This window comes from Leucoraja erinacea, chromosome 10, assembly GCF_028641065.1.
Source record: "Leucoraja erinacea ecotype New England chromosome 10, Leri_hhj_1, whole genome shotgun sequence".
NCBI lineage: Eukaryota > Metazoa > Chordata > Chondrichthyes > Rajiformes > Rajidae > Leucoraja > Leucoraja erinaceus.
Genome location: NC_073386.1, coordinates 26,617,076 through 26,641,622, shown reverse-complemented (window position 1 = coordinate 26,641,622; position 24,547 = coordinate 26,617,076). Strand labels below are relative to the sequence as shown.

Below are 24,547 nucleotides of genomic sequence, written 5' to 3'. Positions count from 1 at the left end.
GGAAGTCTGCTCTTGCTGGCCAAATTTTACCAGTGATGTGCTGGATGTGAGGAAAATAAGAAAATAAGAAACAGAAGCATGAATAGGCCACGCATAATAAGTTCTGCATCAACCCTGTTGTATCCTGTAAGAATAATGTACATTTCAATGAGATCCACAGAGATTCCAGCAATACAAGCTGTGATCCCAGGAATTCCCTAGCATTTATACTTGAATCATGAAGGAGTTTAGAAACGGCACAGGATCCCAAGGCTCATTTATTTGAATATGCAAGGAAGAATGGTTTAAAAAAAGATAAGTAGCCTTTTTTATTATTTGTGATTACCTTTGCCATTTTTAAATCGTATTTTAGGCAATTTTATTTTTTTAATAAAAAAGTAAAAAGGTTATATTTAATAACATTGAATGTGTCCAAGGATAATTAGAAGCATAAACATGAAGTATTGACAACTGGAAAGCTGAGAAAATTGCAAATATCATAGTTTTCATCAGTTTTATATGCCAAAAAAGGTCTCGCAACAGGTTGGTCTTGCCAGCAAGATTTGTTAAAATAATTCAGAACTGGTATATTCAGTCTTCAGGAACATGTGATGAGTGTGGCAGCAAGCCCCATTCCGCAATGTTATCAAGCATACAGACAGGCTTGCATAAAGTCGGAAAGTACACCACGCTTAAAGCTCGTGAGAACTAATATGTAATGTGTAGTTCAGTGTGATTTATCATCCCCTGGCAAGTTCATTTAGATATAATAGCCCATCAGAGAAAAGTAAGCAAACTGTCTACAACAGCTGATGAAACTGTATTTTTTACTTTATAAATTAAAGGATTCAGAGCTAGTAACTTAAATGAAAAAAGCTCTGTGAACTCACATTTGTTTTATGTGTATAACCATGGAAAAATGTGGGAAGAATGTTAAAAAAAAAGCAAGGTAATGAAGACCTTCAAACCATTCAATTGACACAAATCACTTTTGCCAATATGAAAAAGTTGACCATATATCAGATTGTTACAGCAAAGATCCTTTCTGCACGTTCAGATTCAGTTTAGTATCTGGTGAACAACTGGTTAAGCCTTTGTGATGCTTGAAGGCAGAAGAATTACCTACAATTATACTGGGGTTTTTTTTTGACATGCCAGCAATATTGTCCAGTATAAACACAATATTGGCGAAAGTTTAATATAAGATTGTATGACTCAACTTGTGTTAAAGAAGCACAAAAAAATCCTCTAGGTTCTTAATCCCACTTTTCATACTTGCTTCCCAAACCACTCAGCTAGATTTAATCAGTTTTATGTGTACACAAGCCTAAATACTACCAGCATCAGACATGCATCTGGAGTGAAATTACCATAATTTGCAACTAGTTATTCCAGAGAATATCACATTTTTAATGTTTTTTTATACTTCAGATGTGCACGCAAAAAAAGTGCTCTATCCCAAATTGTCTTTATGAGACAAAGGGAGAGCTAAGAAAGCACTTCAATTATAAAAAAATTAAATCACGAGCATCTAAGTCATTTCATGAATTTTAGAATAAATTAGCATTTTCGTGTTTCAGCATTTTCACATTGTGTATGATGGTATGCAGCGACCTTCTTATAACAGATGGTATAAATGTTTGTAGTCTTTGGCTAGCACATAATTTCCTTTACTCAAAAAATCATTAAACTAAATGAAAATGCAGTCAATTATTCAGCAAATAAGAGCATTATTCATTAAAATTATTTTATTTTTTCGCCTTAACTCTTGAAAACAGGGGCTGAAAGTTTACCCTGCAACAATAGTGCAACCATTATTTTCTTGACATCTTCAGGTTTCCGTGCCATATGACATAATCTCATCATCCACAAGGACCTAACAGCCTCACTGGCATGAAGTAGCAAATCAAATACAAATCCCACCTGGGAATGGTCTAGAGCCCTTGGATCTCAGGAATGAAAGCTGTTATCATTTTGTGAATTACAAGAACTATAAAAGGACACTCTACTCAAGCTATCATTGAATGTCACCTGAAAGCAATCACAAAAGGGCTCTACCTAGGCTTATCTCTGAGCTCTGTCACTAAGGCAACCAGAAGGGAATAAGTTTCAGTGGGTCTATGAATTTAGGAAACCATAAAAGCCAGGGCAAAAAGGTATGAGCAGCCTCTCAAAGACTGACTGCATTAATACATTAGCAAATACTGTGAAACACTGGATAAATGTCAGCAATTATGGAAAAACTCCTCAGGACAATCCATGATGTCTGTCAACCTCCTGCAATGTGATATCTAAGTGTCATTCAGTGCCACCTAAGCTCTGGTTTTCATGGACCTGAACCCAAACCACCACATGGAAATTATTTTCAAAGTAAAACAATTTAAAACAAATTCTTCCAAGGGTGCTTCATGTCACATATTTCTCACACGGTACCCACCTCTTTGAAGTTTATGGTCATAGAATTTTGTAGAAATTTGTACCTCGGTATCTTGACAAACTGCAGTATATAAAATCAAGTACTCAAAAACTGCATTTGCTTCTACTCATTTAAATTTACTTGCTGGATGCGAGAAAGACTCACGGTGCCATGGGAACCATTTTCTCTACATTTCTTGTTAACCTCAAGCTCAATAAACAATGAAACTGGATAGGCTTGCTGTAATTGGATTCCTGTATAATCTTGATTCTTTTCTGAACCTGATGGACCTGGCTCATCTGGCAACATCAGTTAACTTAATCTAAGTCAACACTCATTTAATATATTATTTTTTGAATCCCTTTAGATAGTAAAAATACACTGACGGCTGCAGCTCTCACTTTAATGAGGGATGGGATACTGTACTAGTTGTCAATAATTCTGTTCTAGCATACCCTCACTGGGGAATCACTTATAGACTTCACTGGTTGGTAAATGTTTTCATTCAGAAGAAGTTCAACTGTGACAAAGTAAAAACATACAATCATTCTAGATTCTCATTTTACATTTAAACAAAGGCCATGTTTTCATTATTTTGAGAGCAAGAATAATTTACTATTGTAAATGTTGACTGTAGTTCTATTGGCAAGAAGAATTTATATTTAGCATTCAAATAATAAAAAAACTGGAATAGAAAAAGATCACTGTTACTATTTTAAAATAAATTAAGATGTTATATAACATTAATATGATAATAATAATAATTTTATAATCATTTGGGAGATTAACTATTAAGTATGTATTTGTTTAACTATTAAGTTTTGCATCACACTTTTAAGTATGATACAAAAGTCAACACTACTAAATTATAGTATTGTTGGGGGCCACACAGTGATCAATTATAAAAGATCTCCTTAAAAAAGACGCAGCAATTTGATTTCCTTTGTAACTGTTGCACGCGATCATAAATCTCTCAAATAAGTCAAAATAATTCAAACAGATGGAGAGAAAGATATTAATGCTTCAGCGAAGATCTACATATACAACCATAGCATATATCCATTCAGAAATATACAGTTCATGCCCCAACCCTGAACGATGGCAGTCTGCCTAGATGTTGTGCTCTAAATACCAACGTTGCAATGTCAATTCATGGCTGAAAATGGCGTGGGTGCACTCTCCCAGTGAAAACTGTTTCAAGCTGTCTGGGGAGGGAAAACTCAAAAGGTTTTGTGAATAACTTTTAAGCCTTACACTCATTTATAAATCCTTCACTATGAGGAGTCTAAAAAAGGCTGAAGCACCAATCCATGGTGTTAGACCGCGAGGGAGGCGACATGGAAAAAGCCGCCTCTCGGTGGAGGAGCCGACCGAAAGAGATTCCCTCCTATCCCCCCTCACCACCCCCCACACAAGACAAACCAAGATACATTAAAATATTAAAACACACATTTGGACACAGCAATCAAACAATAACCCACTGGTACAAGAAATCTATACATGATCTTCACAAAGCCATCAAGGACGCCGAGAGAGAATTCTGTCAAACTAGTCCCAGGATAAACGTGTATTGTGGCAATGTTTATGTACTACAATGGACTACTAAGGGAGGGCAGACAACGCATGCTCAATGCAATCACTGCTCACTTTGAACAGAAGGTCAATGAAATGACGGTCCTCCAACAGCCTCGGGAGTATCTGTGCCCACGGTTACTGTCAAAGATGTCAGATTGGCCTTTCTGAGAGTGAACCCTTGTGAATGCAAAAAAGGTCTGGATGGAGTCTCCACAGAACAGCTGGCAGGAGGATTTGCAGACATCTTTAACTGCTCCCTACTCCATTGAGGTTCTTTCCTGGTTTAAGAGGACCACTATCATCCTGATGCCAAAGAAATTGAAGTAGCATGCCTTAATGACTATATCCAAATGGCTCTGGCATCCACTATCTTCAAGAGGCTGGTCAGTGCACATTAATTCCAGCATCCCCAGATAGCCTTGAAAGATTGAGTTTTTGCCTACTTGGTTATTACAACATGTCTATGATAGACACCATATAACCATATAACAATTACTGCACGGAAACAGGCTACCTCGGCCCTTGGAGTCCATGCCATACACTTACTCTCACCTAGTCCCATCTACCTGCACTCAGACCGTAACCCTCCATTCCTTTCCCGTCCATATACCTATCCAATTTATTTTTAAATGATAAAATCGAACTTGCCTCCACCACTTCCACTGGAAGCTCATTCCACACAGCTACCACCAGTAAAGAAGTTCCCCCTCATGTTACCCCTAAAATTTTGTCCCTTAATTCTCAAATCATGTCCTCTTGTTTGAATCTTCCCTACTCTCAACGGAAAAAGTTTATCCACGTCAACTCTGTCTATCCCTCTCATAATTTTAAAGACCTCTATTAAGTCCCCCCTTAACCTTCTGCGCTCCAAAGAAAAAAGACCTATCTTGTTCAACCTTTCCCTGTAACTTAGGTGCTGAAATCCTAAGATGCTGACTCATCTCCACAGCCCTACATTCATCACTGGAAAATCAGGATAACAAGGACACTTACTCAGACTCCAATTTATAGACTGTAGCTGTGTCTTCAGGACCATAATTCCAACTATTGCCAAACTTCTGGACCTAGGACTTGACGACTGAATCTTCAACCCATAGGCCACAATCAGTAAAGACGGGTGACAAAACGTCCTCCACCATAACTCCCACAAGGATGTGTTCCCAGCTTGTACACTTACAACTGTGCAGTCAAATTCTGCTCGAACTCAATTTTTAACTCCAAAGTTACAGAAGGCACCACTCTAGAAGGGGCGGCCATCTGACTCGTCACCAAGGAGGGCTGGAACATGAACAATGACAAACGGCAAGGTGTCACAGCAGCAAAATTACTTCTTTACAGCGCCAGAGACCAGGGTTTGATCCTAACTATGGGTGCTGTCTGTATGGAGGTTGGACGTCCTCCCCGGTTTTCCATGGGTTTTTTTCGGGTGCTCCGATTTCCTCTCATACTCCGACTACTTACAGGTTTGTAGGTTAGTTGGCTTTGGTAAAAATTGTAAATTGCCCCTAGTATGTAGGATAGTGTAGAGTGATCGCTCGTCAGGGCAGACTCGGTGGGTCAAAGCCCCAATTTTCCACACTGTATTTTTAAGCTAAATAACGAGTAGGTGATAAAGAGCTAAGTAATATGCTGCCTGGACAACAACTTCTCCCTCAATGCCAGCAAAACAAAGGAGCTGGCCATTAACTGGCCGGGAAGCAGGATAGTAGATATAGATATAGATATGCCATTTATTGTCACTATACATGTACAGTGAAACTGAAAGCTACTCGTACTCAGTGCATACATACAATTTAGCACAAAAAACAAGAAACAGAAAAACAAAAACAGAAGGGAGAAGGGGGGGGGGGGGGGATAGGTGCACAATTCTGCGGCGCTACATACATATATACATATATACAGATGGAAGTCCGGGTGTTGGGCTGTGAAGTCAGTGCATGTGTGAATTTGAATTAAGAGTAGTTTAGTGTAGATGCTCCTATCAGCATCATTGGTGCTGAAGTAGCGAGCGTTGCAAACTATTTGCTAACTAGTACACACTAAGCGTAAATATCACCTGACTTTTTAAAAATGGGCAGAGGATTGGGATGGTGGCAGAGGATTGGGAGGGTCTGATGGGGGTGGAGGGGGAGGCAGCTGAGGATGAAGATGGCAGTCAATTGTTGGTGGGGGGGGGGGGGGGGGGGGAAGTGGGGGGGGGGGGGGTACTGAGTACTGAGCATGGGGCAGCGGCCACAGAAATCTTAACTTCATTATAGCCGTTCTTTTGGTTTCTTAAAACATAAGAACTTTGTGATAATGTCCCCATCTTAAGTATTTCTGAACAATCTCACATTGGAAGCTCAATCTTTTACAGATTAAATTAAATTCTTGGATTCAGTGAATAGGCTTTCTTCCTCACAAATGTTAAAACTTTCAATAACTTGAAGAATGGTTGGCTGTATTGTTTCAGTGTAAAGCCTTTCTGCATTGAGATACTAAAACATCTTGAAATGTTTATACAGCTGACTATTCTCAACCATGGGCAAATCATAAAAGTAAGCTCTTGTGCCCTATGCTTTTCTTCAAATATGCAAGATGTTTGGCTAATGGTTACAATGGTTATATAAAAAGAGTAATACAGAATTGAAAATATCAAAACCACACACTAACAAATGCAGAACAGTGCATAAAAGAACATCTGCTGAAAGAAAGTCTCTGGCTATCCATAACACAATACTAAGGATTGAAGCACATTAAAGTTCTTTGAAAATAAAATACACTCACAGAATCATCCTCGGCTGAGGCAGGCCAACCTTCCCATATCTGATGGCGGACATGGATGTTCGTGAGGTCAAATATGTTACGTTTTACCTGATAAAAGAAAAGTTTAAAAAGGATATAATACACCATATTTTTTTTTAACTAAAAGTAATCTCAAACACAGTACATTTCAGCATGAGGCTTGCCATATATAAATACAATGAATGGTTATTCATGTCAACCTTTACTGGCAGACTTTTTATCCTATAATCTTCAAAACAATTTCAAAATGGAAAAACACGGCTGCAAAAGACCGCATTGTTCAATGTAAAATGATGAGCAGTAGATAATTAACAAAAGGCCCCATCATTTCCAATGTGTTTCCTCAGGTCCCACAAATTCTACATACAGGTGCACAACCTTTTATCCGAAAGCCTTGGGACCAGACACTTCTCGGATTTTGGAATTTTTCGGATTTCCGAATGGAAGATTTTTAGCGTGGATTAGGTGGGTAGCGCGGACGGCTTGAAAAGTCTGGAGCGGCTGCCTCCTCCCCGGAGACCGGGGAATCACTGCTTAAATGTTAGTCAGTTAGTTTGGAGGGATTTTGTGGGGGGGGTGAAGGGGAAACCTTAATTCTTAGTCCCCTATCTGGTCGGAGAGGCGGGGAGCGGGCGGCGCCGGTTGTAGCTCCGACCCCGGCAACTCTACCCCTGGCTGCGCGGCGCTCCAAATCCAGTGCCGCCCGCGGCCGGACGCCCGCAGCCCCAGCTCTGCGATGTTGGGAGTCGGCGGCGTTGCAGTGCTGGGATACCAGCAGGGAGCGGGCAATGCCTTACCGGTTCGCCGTGCGGTAAGCTACGAAGCGCTGTGGCCGCCGACTCACAACATTGCGGAGCTGGGGCTGCGGGCGTCCGGCCGCGGGCCGCGCTGGATTTGGAGCGCTGCGCAGCCAGGGGTAGAGTTGCCAGGGTCGGAGCTACAACCGCGTCGCCCGCGGCCGGACGCCCGCAGCCCCAGCTCCGCGATGTTGGGAGTCGGCGGCCACAGCGCTCTGGAGCTTACTGCACGGCGACCCGGTAAGGCATTGCCCGCTCCCCGCCTCTCCGACCAGGTAGGGGACTAAGAATTAAAGTTTCCCCCTTCACCCACCCCCCCTTCACATAAAAGCCCTCCAAACTAACTGACTAACATTTAAGCAATGATTTACAGATGTTTAAGTGTCTCCCCGGTCTCCGGGGAGGAGGCAGCCGCTACAGTAGTACAGACCTGGGTTGACCGTGGGTCGTTTCGGGTCAAGTTTGGCGCCAAACGCGAGCTTTGGTGTGCAGACGACATCCTGGAAAAAATGTCCGGTTTTCGGAGCTTTTCGGTTTCCGGAACTCCAGATAAAAGGTTGTGCACCTGTATCACTGTGATTTAGGCGATTCAATGAAAACAGAGCTGCTGAACAGGGATTTTTATTTATTTTACCACTCACATGAACAAGAAGTTTTTGTTGATGATCTTTCATTTTTTAAAAAGCATTTCGATGCAACATACCGTATAATACCCTTAATATATAGTAACGGTATTACATGCCTGACCTAGCTGCTGCTGATCAGTGAAACAAAGCTGCTTGAAATGCCAGTTTTAATGCTGTGGGAAGTTTTAGCATGCCTTGATTGTTAAACATTATTTCAGTAGGCCTGGCAAAGTCTGAAACTGCTCTGCTCAAATACTTAGAAATATATCTATTTTATTTTGTTATGTAAACCGTTCATGATTTATCCAAAGATGAAAACTGAAATGCCTTATGTTCATTCCATCAATGGAAGGAAAAAATAGTGCCAATTATTTTATCAGTTGTACACATTAACAGGAGTAGTCCAAAACTTCAATATTAAATAAAATTCAAAGGTTGGGAATGTGCCATAGTCGAATGATGCAGTTCATGAAGACAATGATTACATTTTGTACATTCTCTAGATGCAGTGATATTGATTCACTGCATCTAGACCAGGTGAGGGCTTGAGAGATCTGGGCGAACACAATTTGGCTCAACGTTTTTGTTTGTTTCTTAATATCAAGACAACTCAGAACTAAAAACCTTGGAAATACTGTGGATAAGGTTACATCCACAAACAAAGTATTTTTCAGTCCCAGTAGGATCCCAAAACCAAAAATGATATTTCTGATTCTGGTTCTGCAATGCTGTCTGACTGTTGAGCGTTTTCAATATTTTCTGTTCTCATCTGCAATTTTCAACATCTAGCTATTTTTAATTTTCAAAGACTTGTTACTCTCCCTCAAACCACACAACGTGCCAGCCCCTCATCATTCAACCACACAATTTCTTACCATTATAGGGATGGAACTTAACCATGCAATTCTTCATTAGAAACATGCAATCAATCAATCAGTTTTATTCATCACATAGACATATAAGTGTGGTGAAATGAATTTGCCAGCAGCGGTACAATCAAAAAAGAACACACAATAAAATTAAACACAAACAGCATCCTTCACTGTGGTGGAAGGCACAAAGTACAGTCAGTCCTCCTCCATTGTTCACCCGTGGTCGCGGCCATAAACCTCTGTAGTCACCGCTACGGACGGCCCAGTGTACAGGCCCTCTCGTCGGGATGGTTGAAACTCCGACGTCGGGACGGTCGAACACACTCCGCGGTTTGGAGGTCCCGAAGGCGCTTTCCTACCCGAGACCGTGGCTTCAGGATGTTGTAGGCCGCAGGCCAGTGGTTGGAGCTCTTCTCTGACTGTCCCCGGCGAGGGAACCCAGGCTCCAGATGGTAAGTCCAGGACACGCCCTTGGCTAGAAGCTCCGCAGGCCGCGGCTTCAGGATGTTATCGGCCGCAGGCCGGTGATCGGAGCTCTTCTCTGACAATCCCTAGCGAGGGGTCCCAGGCTCCGGACGCCGCGCCGGCGGCTAGAAGCTCCACAGATTGCGGCTTCAGGCTGAACAGTCTGCGGGCCAGCGATCGGAGCATTCCCTTCTGGCGACCCCGGCAAGGGCTCGCCCGCTCCGCGATGAAAAGTCCACTCTGCGCTCGCTGCTGAAACTCCGGGCCCGAATCCATGGTGCTAGGCCGCGAGAGAGACGACATGGAAAAAGTCGCCTCTCCTTGGAGGAGGCGACCGAAAGCGGTTCCCCCATTACCTCCCCTCACCAACCCCCATACAAGACACACCAAGAGACATTAAAACACACATTTGGACACACTAAAAAAAACCAAAAAGTTGAAATGACGAACACACTAGCGAGGTAGATGACTGGCAAGGTAGACGACTCGCAGCGCCCCCACCGACCCAATCTACTGTTTTTTTCGGTGTCAATGATGAGTGAATGAATCTGCTATCAGTGTTTCAACCCGATTTTGCTCAATTTTGACATGAGCACTGATGTCACTGCACATGTCTCATGAGATTATAATGGAAATATCTAAACCAGATTGAAGATTATGATAACACTTTCTTCAGGTCATGGGTGAAGAATCATAATTTTGGTAAGAATGGAATTTGAAATTATCTTGCCATCAAAAGATCTGTGCAAATTGTGTAACCAACCTATGCAAAGTACAGAAAGAAGGAAGACAAAGTATAGAAATGAAGAAAAAGTACAGAAAGAAGGAAAAATAAGTATATAAAGAAAAGGATTTATAAGATTGTTACTTGCAAGAGGGGAAGGACGTGAATGACGCAGGCATAAGGAAGGGGTTGAAGGCTATCATTGTCACATAATGAGTAGAGATGAGGCTGAAGAAGGGGCTCGACCCGTCACCTATTCTTTCTCTCCAGAGATGCTGTCTGACCCGCTGAGTTATTCCAGCATTTTGTGTCTTTCTGAGGCTATCGGGAAACTTACTTAATAAAAATATAACATACGTTGTTATGCCTTGAAGCGTAAGAGTCCAGTGTCATGTCAATGTATTGAAAGTAAAATTGGCAAATATATGGGTAAAGCACCACTTCAATTACTCAGCTCAAATCATACAAGAACAAGGGGTCACAGTTTAAGGATCCAGAACAAGGGGTCACAGTTTAAGGATATGGGGGAAATCTTTTAGGACCGAGATGAGGAAAACAAAGTTCACACAGAGAGTGGTGAATCTCTGGAATTCTCTGCCACAGAAGGTAGTTGAGGCCAGTTCATTGGCTATATTTAAGAAGGAGTTAGATGTGGCCCTTGTGGCTAAAGGGATCAGGGGGTATGGAGAGAAGGCAGGGATGGGATACTGAGTTGGATGATCAGCCATGATCATATTGAATGGCGGTGCAGGCTCGAAGGGCCGAATGGCCTACTCCTGCACCTATTTTCTATGTTTCTATACGTATCGTACACTATTGGCAAAAGGTTTACAGACAGGTGGGATAAGGGGGCAGGAAGAATGAATTAATTTAATTTAATTATGTAAATATATTTAAACAGCTTTCAAATGTCACTATCAGAACACTAAGCGAGTAAGTTACCAGAGGTACACACTAGGAGTTCATACACTTTTTGGTATGCCTCTCGGAAAGAAAAGGTACATCGAGAGAAGTAGGCACATCTACTAATATGATCGGGCCTCTAAATTTTGATGTAGTTCCTTATGACTTAATTGTAGTTGCATTAGGTGTATAAGATTGCTTAAGATTTGTTCATGTTTTCGATTCCTATGTTACATCAGTTAAATATTTGGGTCGGCACAGTGAGATTTGTGCACAAGGATGCGTTTCCATGATAATTAATTTTGACTATCATCTATGAAAATAATTTAAGAAAATAATCATGAGCTCTAAGTAATTGAGCCACTTTAATTTTGTGTAGATCTTATGATCTATCAGCACATGCCGTGGCCCTGCTGTAACTATTTTCTTCTGGTAAAAGTGTAGCAAGAAGCATCTTTGTTTTTATATAAAAAACATAGTGCATATAGAACTAATGATTGTATTTGCATATTTATGCCTAATCTTATGTATCTGTCTGATGGCATCTTAATACTAATGAGCTAAAGAGGAACTCAAAGCTGATGATCTTTTACCTTTCTAATTAAGGACCTGGACTACTATACATTGTTCTGTATTTTTACCTCCCTTCCCTGATTTACCAAACAAGGATCAAGTATATAAATGAGTAACATAACAAGATGCTTTTGATAAATCTTCATAAAAGCAAATATATTTTTCGGTTTTGTTTTCATCGGAGTCATCAGGGGAGACCTAAAACAGATACTGTGCCCTCCATAATGTTTGGGACAAAGATCCATCATTTATTTATTTGCCTCTGTACTCCACAATTTGAGATTTGTAATAGAAAAAAATCACATGTGGTTAAAGTGTACATTGTCAGATTTTAATAAAGGCAATTTTTATACATTTTGGTTTCACCATGTAGAAATTACTTTTATGTTTATACATAGTCCCCCCATTTCAGGGCACCATAATGATGGGTCACAGCAATGTCATGCCAATAAAAGTAGTCATGTTTAGTATTTTGTTGCATATCCTTAGCATGCAATGATTGCTTGAAGTCTGCGATTCATGAACATCACCAGTTGCTGGGCGTCTTCTCTGGTGATGCTCTGCCAGGCCTGCATTACAGCCATCTTTAGCATGCTTGTTTTGCGGGCTAGTCCCCTTCAGTTTTCTCTTTAGCATGCTCAATTGGGTTCAGATTGGGTGATTGACATGGCCACTCAAGGATTGACCATTTTTTAGTTTTGAAAAATTATTTTTGTTGCCTTAGCACAGGGGTCTGCAACCTTGTTCTGCATAGGGGCCAAAACCCATGTCTGTCAACAGATGGCAGGCCACATCTATCGCCATAGTTAATACATGTAGGTAATAATAATACATACTAATTAAACTTTGACATATTTATATATTTAAGTAATATTATGTCTACTGAACATAGCAGTTAGTTTGAGATACTGGTATTGAAACTACCCTCACCCCTCTCCGTCCTAAATTTCATGTAGACCCTTTGTTGCTCTCTCTTCCCCTCCCCCCATTCACTATCTCTCCTCCCACTCTCTCCTCCTCCTCCCCCTTTCTCTCCTCCTCCACTCTCTCTCCTTCCCTCTCCCCCCCCACCACCTCTCCTCCCCTCCCTCTCTCCCTCCCTTTGCCCAATTCCCTCTCCACCTCGCGTCCACACGAACCAACCGCCAGCAGCGCCGCCATCTTTGAGGAGGGCGGCCCTTGTCCTGACCCTCCCCTGGGTGAACCGCGGTGACGGATGGTTCCGGGGCGCGCTGAGCACCAGGCACTGTAGCCTCCGCAGCTGCACTTTTACATCAGTGGAATCGCACCCAACAATCCAACTAACCATTTGCCCGGATTATTTCAGTTTCGATTTTTTGTATCAGCAAACAGGATTGCTAGGAGCATTAAAGCAAGTCTTTATATTGCTGGCCAACAGTATTAAACAGTCTAAAGAAGTTTAGATGACAGGGAAAAAAATCCGCCTGATACGTTGAATTAGGGTTACGGGCCGAATCTGGCCCATGGGCCGTAGGTTGCCGACCCCTGTTTTAGCAGTATGTTTGGGATAACTGTCTTGCTGTAGAATGAACCGCCGGCCAATGAGTTTTGCCATTTGTTTGAACTTGAACAGATAGGATGTGTCTATACACTTCAGAATTCATTATGCAACTGCCATCAGCAGTTGTATCATCAGTGAATATAAGTGAGCCAGTATCTTCAGCAGTCATACATGCCCAGGCCAATAACATCCCCACCACCATGTTTCACAGATGAGGTGGTATGCTTTGAATCTTGGGCAGTTCCTTCTCTCCTACATACTTTGTGCTTGCCATCACACTGATATAAGTTAATCTTCATCTCATCTGTCCACAAGATCTTTTGAAATCTTATTTCAAAAATGAAATCCCATCAATGGAAGGGAAAAATAGTGCCAATTATTTTATCGGTTGTACACATTAACAGGAGTAGTCAAAACTTCAAATATTAAATAAATTCCATAGGCTGGGAAGGTGCCATAGTCGAATGATGCAGTTCATGAAGACAATTATTACACTTTGTACATTATCTTTAGGAATTGTTGAAGAAAATTATCTCTACAAGCTTATCATCAAAACTTCACTTTCAAAACACAGTTGAAAGACCACTGATGTCTGTACTTCAGAAATTCTTCTTTACAAATCAAACTGGTATTCACAAACATTTGTAAACCAAGAATATTCTCAGAAATTGACATTTACCAATAGATTTCAACATATTCAAAACATTTCAGAAAGTTGCTCTATTAGTTCCTCCAAAAATATCATGCATCTAACTTAAAAAAGAGATTGGACATTTGCAAAGTGGATGGAGAATCACGGGAGTTCTAAATTTAGACTCAAGTATGTTGAAAGTTTGGCGTTGGGATAATTGACATATTCCTTTTTAGATCAAATGATCTATAACAAAATAAGCATGCCTGTTTGTGACACGATTAGTGACAGGTAGCTTTACCAGTATATTCACAATACTACAATTGAGAATTTTCACAAATTATAAAATCTGTAAGTTATTCATATTTGTCCCACTTGTCCAAATAAACTCGCACCATCTAGTTTTTTTTTCATCAGAAGTGATTGCAGCAAGAACAGAGGCATAAATACAGAAAATATGTGATTGCCGTTGATTTGCCTGAATGAAATTGCATTCGACTCGATTTGACTGGAACATACTGACAGCTCCAGAACTGCCAACACTTATTTCACAGATGAGGTGGTATGCTTTGAATCTTGGGCAGTTCCTTCTCTGCTCCATACTTTGCTCTTGCCATCACTATGAAACAAGCTAATCCTCATCTCATCTGTCCACAAGTCCTTTTTACAGAACTGTGGTTGCTCTTTTAAATACTTCTTGGCAAACTGTAACCTGACCATCCTATTGTGCAGCTAACCAGTGGTTTGCATCTTGCAGTGAAGCCTCTGTATTTCTGTACATGAAGTCTTCTGCGGACAGTGGTCATTGACAAATCCACACCCGACTCCTGAAGAGTGTTTCTGATCTGTCAGGCAGGTGTTTAGGGATTTTTCTTTATTATAGTGAGAATTCTTCTGTCATCAGCTGTGGAGGTCTTCCTTGGCTTGCCAATCCTTTTGTGATTAGTAAGCTCACCAGTGCTCTCTTTCCTCTTAATGATGTTCCAAATATTTGATTTTGGTAAGCCTAAGGTTTGGCTGATGTCTACAACAGTTTTATTCTAGTTTCTCAATCTTATAATGGCTTCTTTGACTTTCATTGGCACAACTTTGGTCCTCATGTTGATAAACAGCAATAAAAGTTTCCAAAGGTGATAGAAAGTCTGGAAGAAAGACTAGGTGCTGAGAGCTCTTGTACCTGCATTAAGGCGGCAATTGCAAAATCCTGTGAAGCCATACGTCCCAAACATTATGATGCCCTGAAATGGGGGGACTATTTATAAACACTGCTGTAATTTCTATGTGGTGAAACCAACATGTATAAAAATGGCAATTTTTTGTCTACCTTCTATTTTTCCAGCATCTGCAGTTCTTTCTTAAACACTGTATATGACAAGATGCTTTAGATAAATGTTCATAAAAAAATGAAATAAGTTCACACATGATAGCATTAGGCCATTCAGCCCATCAAGTCTACTCCACCATTCAATCATTGCTAATCTAACTCTCCCCCTTAACCCCATTCTCCTGCTTTCTCTGCATACTGTATTAATCAAAAATCGATTTCTACCGTAAAAATATCCACTGACTTGGCCTTCACCACCTTCTTCATCTTCCTAAAGGAGCGTCCTTTTATTCTGAGGCTATGCGCTTTGGTCCTAGACTCTCCCACTTGTGGAAACATCCATTCTATCCAAGCCTTTCACTATTCAGTAAGTTTCAATGAAGTCACCACTTATATCCTACTCCAGCGATTAGAGGCCCAGCGCCGTCAAACGTCATCATATGTTAACCCACTCATCCCTGCGATCATTCTCGTAAATGTCCTCTCCAGCACCAGCACATCATTCCTCTGATATGGGGCCTCAAAATTGCAGACTATACCCCAAATGCGGTCTGACCAGGGCCTTACAAAGCCAAAGCATTACATCAATGTTTTTGTATTCTAGTCCTTCCATAATAAATGTTACCATTACATTTGCCTTCGATTCTACTGATCCGAATTGTAAATTAACTATTTGGGAATCCTGCACGGTGAGGGCTACCTTCGTCAAAGTCAAAGTCAAATTTATTCGCCACATACACCCGAAGGTACAGTGAAATAAATTTGACAGCAGCGATGCACTTAAAAAGAACACACAATACACAATAAGATTTAACACAAACATCCACCACAGCATTCTTCACTGTGGTGGAAGTCACAAAGTTCTGCCAGTACTCCTCCCTTGTTCACCCATGGTTGGGGCCATGAACGGTCGAACAAACTCTGCGGCTTGGAGTACCTGAAACAGCACTTTCCCACCGGAGTCCGCAGCTTCAGGATGTTAGACAATAGACAATAGGTGCAGGAGTAGGCTTATCAAATGTGGGACCTTATCAAATGCTTTCTGAAAGTCCAGGTACACTACATCCACTGGCTCTCCCGTGTCCATTTTCCTAGTTACATCTTCAAAAAATTCCATAAGATTAGTCAAGCATGATTTCCCCTTCGTAAATCCATGCTGACTCGGACTGATCCTGTTACTGCTATCCACATTTTCGGCTATCTCATCTTTTATAATTGACCCCAACATCTTCCCCACCACCGATGTCATGTTATAGGCTGCAGGCCAGCGGTTGGAGCACTTCTCCGGCGAGGGATCCCATGCTCCGCGATGGAAAGTCCACACCGCTCCCGCAGTTAGAAGCTCCGCAGACCGCGGCTTCAGGATATCGTAGTCCACGGGCCAGCGATCGGAGCACTCCTCTCTGGCGTCCCCCGGCAAGGGTTCGCCCGCTCTGCGGTGGCAAAAGGTCCACTCTACGCCCGCTGCCGATGCTCCGGACCCGACTTTGGGAAAGGATGCTCCAATCCAAGCTGTTCGGCCGCGAGAGGGGAGGCAGAGAAGCAACATGGAAAAAGTCGCCTCTCCGTTGAGGGTGACTGATGAACGGCTCCCCCCCTCCCCCCCCCCCGTCCACCACCCCCACACAAGACACACCGAGTAACACCGTGTGTGGGTGCATCAGGCTGTGTGTTGAGCCAAAGTATGTGGGCACCAAGTGTCACTACCTACTAAGGTTCCCCCTATCCCCGGTGTTGCAAAGGAGGGGCCTGTCTCTGATGCCGTGCAATGTGCCAGTCAGCTGGATATTGCCACACCACCGGTCCTCTGTTGAAAGGTTCCTCCGGACCAGCAACTTGGGCTACGCCCATCAGGCAGTGGTCAACACCGAACATCCTGCAGGCATTGCATGACATGGACTTGATGGATCCTGTTGGTGATTCCCTGAGCAGGCTGCCAAACTTGTCTGGCAAAATGCCTCATCGTCAAACTCACCAATAGCACCAAGACCTCGCTCAGCTGGTAGTGAGTAAGTCCTTCCCAGTCAGGTCCTTCCTGCACTATTAGAAACTTACTTCCAATGCACGGTGCCCTTGGAAGGCTGCTATAGGGTGGAGACGTTTGCCCACCTCTTCGCAATGTGGATTTGCAAACAGAGCCTGGGGATTGGTTCAAGGGTTGTTGTCAAGGTTCATCCCGAATAGCTCCGTATCTCTCTGATTTACGGGCTGTTCCCAGGGGCACACTTGAAGGACGAGTCTTTGGCTCGAGAATCTTCGGCGAGGAGGCTGGAGCGGACCGGACGCGGAGAAGATGACGGGTAACAGTATGAGGTTTGCAGGATGTGGGAGGTCAGAGGCACTGATGGTGCTTTAGGAAACTACACCTGCATAAATTGTGTCCAGCTGCAGCTCCTGAACGAACGTGTTACGGAACTGGAGAAACAGCTGGATGACCTCAGGGTCATCCGGTAAAATGAGTTTCCTGGACAGGACCTACAGCGAGGTTGTCACGCCAAGGATACAGGGAGAGCGAAGGTGGTTGGCTGTGAGAAAGTGGAGTGCAGGAGACCTCAGTGGCTGTGCCAAATGAAAGCAGGTACACCCTTTTGGGAGCTGTCGGAGCAAGACCGACGTCGGGCAGAGCTATAGTGGTGGGTGATTCCATTGTCCGAGGTGCGGACAAGAGATTCTGTGGCGGCAGGCGAGACTTGAAGATGGTCTATTGCCTCCCTGGTGCCAGGGTTCAAGGTATCACAAAAAATCTTCAGAACATCCTCGAGAGGAAAGTGAACAGCCGGCAGTAGTTGTGCACGTGGGCACAAACGACATAGGGAAGAAGAGGAAGGAGGTCCTGCAACGAGAGTTAGGAAGAAGCCTGAAAAGCAGGACTTCTAGGTGATTAACTGTGGATTGCTTCCAGTACCTCGTGCTAGTGAGGGCAAGAACAGGGAGATCTGAGTGTGTGGCTGGGGTCTGGTGCATGGAGCAAGGAATTAGCTTTATAGACCACTGAGATCTCTTCTTGGGGAGGGGTGACCTGTACAAAAGGGACGGGTTACACCGTAACTGGAGGGGGGCCAACATCTGGCAGTCAGGTTTGCTAGTGCTACACGTGTGGGTTTAAACTAAATAGTGGGGGGAAGGAATTGACAAAATGGGAGTATAAAATGGAGTTAAAGGGGAAATGAGTACAGGAAAAGTTACAAAAGACTCCCGAATTAATGGGAAGGAAAGTTCAAGAAGGGATAACAGAGTAAGGTCAGGGCCAATAGTGATTGGTGTGAAAGGGGAGGTGAATACCGGTCAAAGTGTTGCATATGAGTGCGCAAAGTATAAGAAATAAAGTGGATGAGCTTGAGGCTCAGTTAGAAATTGGCAAATATGATGTTGTGTGAATTACAGAGACATGGCTGCAAGAGGACCAGCGCTGAGAACTGAATATTCAAGGGTATACGTCCTATCGAAAAGAAAGACAGGTGGGCAGAGGGGGTGGGGTAGCTCTGTTGGTGAGAAATGAAATTCAGTCCCTTGTGACGAGTGACTTAAAATCAAGAGATGTAGAGTCAGTATGGATAGAAATGAGGAATTGTAAGGGTAAAAATCCCCTAAAGGGAGTTATCTACAGGCCCCCAAACTGTAGCCTGGAAATAGGGTGCAAATTAAATCAAGAATTAAAATTGGCATGTCATAAAGTTGGCATGTCATACGGTTGTTATTGGAGATTTCAACATGCAGGTAGACTGGGAAAATCAGGTTGGTACTGGACCCCAAGAAAGGGAGTTTGTGGAGTGCCTCCATGATGGATTCTTAGAGAAGCTTGGACTGGAGCCTACCAGGGAGAAGGTAATTCTGGATTTAGTGTTATGTAATGAACCGGATTTGATAAGGGAGCTCGAGGTAAAGGAGGTAGTGACCATAATATGATGTTTTAACCTACAATTTGAGAGAGTAGGGTAAATCGGAAGTGTCAGGATTACAGTTGAAGAAAGGGGATTATGGAGTCATTGGGGAAGAGCTGGCCAAGTTGACTGGAAAGATACCCTAGCAGGGACAGTGGAACAACAATGGCAGGTATTTCTGGAAATAATACTGAAGGTGCAGGATCAGTTCATTCCAAAGAGGAAGAAAGATTCCAAGGGGAGTAAGGGGCGACCATGGCTGACAAGGGAAGTCAGGGACGTATAAAAATAAAAGGGAAATAACATAGCAAAGATGAGCGGGAAGCAAGAGGATTGGGAAACTTTTAAAGAGCAACAGAAGATAACTAAAAAGGCAATACGGGGAGAAAAGATGAGGTACGAAGGTAAGCTAGCCAAGAATATAAAGGAGGATAGTAAAAGCTTCTTTAGGTACGTGAAGAGGAAAAAATTAGTTAAGACCAAAGTTGGACCCTTGAAGACTGAAAAAGGTGAATTTATTATGGGGAATCAGGAAATGGCAAACGAGTTGAACAGGTACTTTGGATCCGTCTTCACTAAGGAGGACACAAACAATCTCATTTGATGTACCAGTGGCCATAGGATCTAGGGTGACAGAGGAAATTAAGGAAATGCACATTAGGCAATAAATGGTGTTGGGTAGACTGATGGGACTGAAGGCTGATAAATCCCCAGGGCCTGATGGTCTGCATCCCAGGGTACTTAAGGAGGTGGCTCTGGAAATTGTGGGCGTATTGGTGATCATTTTCCAAAGTTCTATAGATTCAGGATCAGTCCTGTGCATTGGAGGGTAGCTAATGTTATCCCATTTTTTAAGAATGGTGGGAGAGAGAAAACAGGGAATTATAGACCGGTTAGCCTGACATCGGTGGTGAGGAAGATGCTGGAGTCAATTATAAAAAGCGGCACATTTGGATAGCAGTAGCAGGATCGGTCCAAGTCAGCATGGATTTATGAAGGGGAAAATCATGCTTGACTAATCTTCTGGAAATTTTTGAGGATGTAACTAGGAAAAGGGACAAAGGGGAACCAGTGGATGTAATGTACCTGGACATTCAGAAAGCATTTGATAATGTCCCACATAGAAGATTAGTGGGCAAAATTAGAGCACATGGTATTGGGGGTAGGGTATTGACATGGATAGAAAATTGGTTGGCAGGCAGGAAACAAAGAGTAGGGATTAACGGGTCCCTTTGAGAATGGCAGGCAATGACTAGTGGGGTACCGCAAGGCTCGGTGGTGGGACCGCAGCTATTTACAATATACATTAATGATCTAGAAGGGATTAAAAGTAATATTAGCAAATTTGCAGATGACACAAAGCTGGGTGGCAGTGTGAACTGTCAGGAGGATGCTAAGAGGATGCAGGATGATTGGACAGGTTGGGTGAGGGGCAGATGCAGTTTAATGAGGTTATCCACTTTGGTGGCAAAAGCAGGAAGGCAGATTATAATCTAAATAGTGTCAAGTTGGGAAAAGGAGAAGTACAACGGGATCTGGCAGTCCTTGTTTATCAGTCACTGAAAGTAAGCATGCAGGTACAGCAGGCAGTGAAGAAAGCGAATGGCATGTTGGCCTTCATAACAAGAGGAGTTAAGTACAGGAGCAAAGAGATCTTCTGTAGTTGTACAGGGCCCTAGTGAGACCACACCTGGAGTTTTGGTCTCCAAATTTGGGGAAGGATATTCTTGCTATTGAGGGAGTGCAGCGTAGGTTCACCAGGTTAATTCACGGGATGGTGGGACTGTCATGTGTCGATAGAATGGAACGGCTGGGCTTGTATACTCTGGAAGTTAGGATGTGAAGGAATCTTATTCAAACATAAAAGATTATTAAGGATTTGGACACGCTAGAGGCAGGAAACATGTTCCCGATGTTGGGGGAGTCCAGAACCAGGGACCACAGTTTAAAAATTAGAAAGGAGATGAGGAAAAACTTTCTCACACAGAGAGTTGAGTCTGTGGAATTCTCTGCCTCAAAAGGCACTGGAGGCCGGATCTCTGGATGCTTTTAAGAGTCAAGAATTAGGAGTGTTTTATTGTCATACGTCCCAGATAGGACAATGAAATTCTTACTTGCTGCAGCACAAAAGAATATGAAAACATAGTACATAACAGGAGAAGAAAAAAAGTTCAGTATGTGTATACACATGCACACATAATCAATAAAAAACAAATATAAGGCAATATATAATAAGTCTGTTGCAGTTCAGAGCTTATTTGTTGTCGTGTGTAAAAGCCTGATGGCTGTAGGGAAGAAGCTGTTCCTGAACCTGGACGTTACAGTTTTCAGGCACCTGTACCTTCTTCCCGATGGCAGTGGTGAAATGATTGTGTGGCCAGGATGTTTGATGATGTTGGCTGCCTTTTTTAGGCAGCGACTTCGATAGATCCCTTCGATGGTGGGAAGGTCAAAGCCAGTGATGGACTGGGCAGTGGTCACAACTTTTTGCAGTCTTTTCCGTTCCTGGACGTTAGATAGAGCTAGATAGAGTTAGAGCTCTTAAAGATAGCGGAGTCAGGGGATATGGGGAGAAGGCAGGAACGAGGTACTGATTGTGGATGATCTGCCATAATCATATTGAATGGGCCACTCGAAGAGCCAAATGGCCTACTCCTGCGCCTATTGTCTAAGTGCTGCTGTAAGATCATCAAATCGGTGAGAGACGCTCTTCTGTCTGCCCGAAAATCTGTTGGTCTCCCAGCAGAGCAAGATGTCCGTCAGCTAATGTTACCAACTGGCCCATTGTGTGTGCTGAGAAACTCCCTGAAGTAGCCAATGCTCTGTGGGGGAGGATCATCACCTCAGGTCTTTCCGCTGCAGGTTATTGAGGGGCCGAGTCTGTTAGAGACACAAAAAAGGGAAGGGACATCACCACATGGGGCCACACGAGTGCCAATGGTGTTGGTTTAATGAGAGTTTACAAACACTACCGTATATTACACTAATTAAAGTATAGACGCTGAGAATGTTAGAAGAGTTTTTGCACTTTGTTTTGTATATATTTTAAATTCTGAATAAAGTTTATTTTTGGAAAATAAAAGATGGCGCATTGGGGTAGTTTCGTAAACCTTCTTATCCACATCAATGGATGGTGGTTCAAGAACCTAATGATTGATAGGAGGAGGCTGTTCTTGAAGCAGGAGGTAATGGTTCAGGTTCTCATATTTTCTTCCCATGTTATTATCAGCAACTCTAATGCTTACTTCCAGTTACGATCCATGCACAAAGTCTTTTACCCAGAGTAGGGGTATTAAGAACTCGAGGACATAGGTTTAAGGTGAGAGTAAAAAAAGATTTAATAGGAACCTGAGGGGCAACAATTTCTACATTAGGGTGGTGGGTATATGGAACGAGTAGCTCGAGGAGGGAGTAGAGGCAAGTACTATTACAATATTTAAAAGGTATTTGGACAGGTACATGGATAGAAAAGGGTTAGAGGGAGATGGGTCAAAATGGGCAGCTGAAGAGAGGAAATCTTGGTCGGCATGGGTAAGTAGGCCAGAGGGCCTGTTATCATGGTGTATGACTCTATGCCTCTAAATGAGCATGGCCAAAGTAGTGCGAGTCTATGATGATATTAGCTGCTTTTTTGAGGCAGCACTTCCTGTAGATCCCTTTAATGGTGGGGAGGTCAGTACCAGTGAAAAAGCAATGTCCACCATTCTCAACAGCCTACTTCATTCTTGAGTGTTTAAATTTCTGAATCAGGCCACAATGCAACCAGTCAATGTGCCCTCTACACTTGTATACATTTGATAAGAGTATTCACCGACATGCCCAATCTTCTTAATCTCTGAGAAAGATGAGACGTTGTTGAGCATTCTTTGTGATTGCATAATATGCTGGACCCAGGACAGATCATCAGACTTGTTGAAGTTGTTGACTTTCTCCTCCACCATTCTGCTAATGAAGTCAGTGCATGGTCCATCAGGTTTCCTTTCATGAAGTCAACTATCAGCGCCTTGGTCTTCATAAAACTGAAAGTACGATTCTTGTTTTGAAACCACTCAACCAGATTACGAATCTCCCTCGTGTATGCTGACTCATTGTTACCTGTTGCTTGCACAACAATGGTGGTGTCATCAGCGAATTTAAAGATAGTGTTGGAGCAGTGACTGGCAACACAGTCATTGGTATAGAATAGTGGAACAGTATGCTGCCTGGGGTTCCCTGTGCAGATGGTCAGTGAAGACGTATTGTTGCCAATCAGTACTGATTGAAGTCTGCCAATTAGGAAGTTGTGGATCCAATAGCATAAGGAGGAACATAGGCCCAGGTCCCAGAGTTGAAAAGTGGGTTTCAAAGGGGATGATGGGTTGAGCTTCAACAGTCGTTGAACAACAATACGATGTACCTGTTCTTATGAGTAGATTTGTATCATAACCAGCTTCGCAAAGCACTTCATCGCAATGACACAAATGCCACCAGTCTGTAGCATTGAGGAAAGTTTCCTTACTCTTCTTAGAAACTGGTATTATGGAAATCATTTTAAATCATGTGAGGACATCAGATCATAGTAGAGGGGATGAAGAGGTTCACAAATACTCTAACAAGTTCGGACAACACAGCTAGGTACATTGTCACGGCGGATCCTTTGAAGGTCCAGCCTCGAAGGATCTTCTAACATCAGCCTTGGAGACCAAGATCACAGGGTTGTCATGGGTTACCAGGCACATGAGTGTACAGAAACTAATGCAATCTGTTGAATAGTTCTAGCATTTTATATTTCTATTCTGTGGTGCCTAACCTGTTGAGTATTTCCAACAATTTACCACTTCAGAATTTGTGTGTCTGCAGCTTTTTTTATGATTTTCAAAAATTTAAATAAATATGTTTTGATGTAACACGAGGCTTTGATGTAACACACAATTGATATATGGATATTGAAGCAATATTGCACTTATTTCCAGCATAATATTATTAAATACCAGCAAAATGTTCGAATCACGGATGCATGAAATAACTTCATGTCCCTTGCAAAAGCCCACCATGGGTATTTGAAGCACATTGTCCAGGAATGCCTGTCATAAGGCTACCCTAGTCTACCTCGCATAATATCAAATAGGGAGGCTTGCAATTTAATAAAATATTTAGTAATCCATCCTCTCACTCCACATGAACTTTATCACTGATGTACAACTGGTTTCCTATTCACTGCACTCCAGCTCACCCTCCCACAATATAAATCTGGTGTGCCAACCCAAGGTAATAGTGTTCCAAATGCACTCCATGCCCTTCATTAGCACCATAGTGAGTGCAAAGTTGACCACTCACAAACACATGACGCCATGCCAATAATCCAGCATATCACAATTACATGTTACTCCGATTCTCCCAATTCTCACATGATATGCCTCTCCAAATTTCCCTCCCCTCTCTCACACATGTTGATCAAATGACATTCTCACATCACCATCCAAAATTAAAAAGGCC

The 24,547-nt window shown here is 42.5% G+C and overlaps 1 protein-coding gene across 1 annotated transcript in view; it reads right to left on the bottom strand.

Moving 5' to 3' along the window:
• faf1 (Fas (TNFRSF6) associated factor 1) overlaps positions 1-24,547 on the bottom strand; it is a 264,696-nt gene that overhangs the window by 112,609 nt on the left and 127,540 nt on the right. Inside the window, exon 8 of the mRNA XM_055641801.1 lies at positions 6,737-6,823. Within this exon, the coding sequence (XP_055497776.1) occupies positions 6,737-6,823 (87 nt within the window). The remainder of the gene's footprint in view (positions 1-6,736; positions 6,824-24,547) is intronic.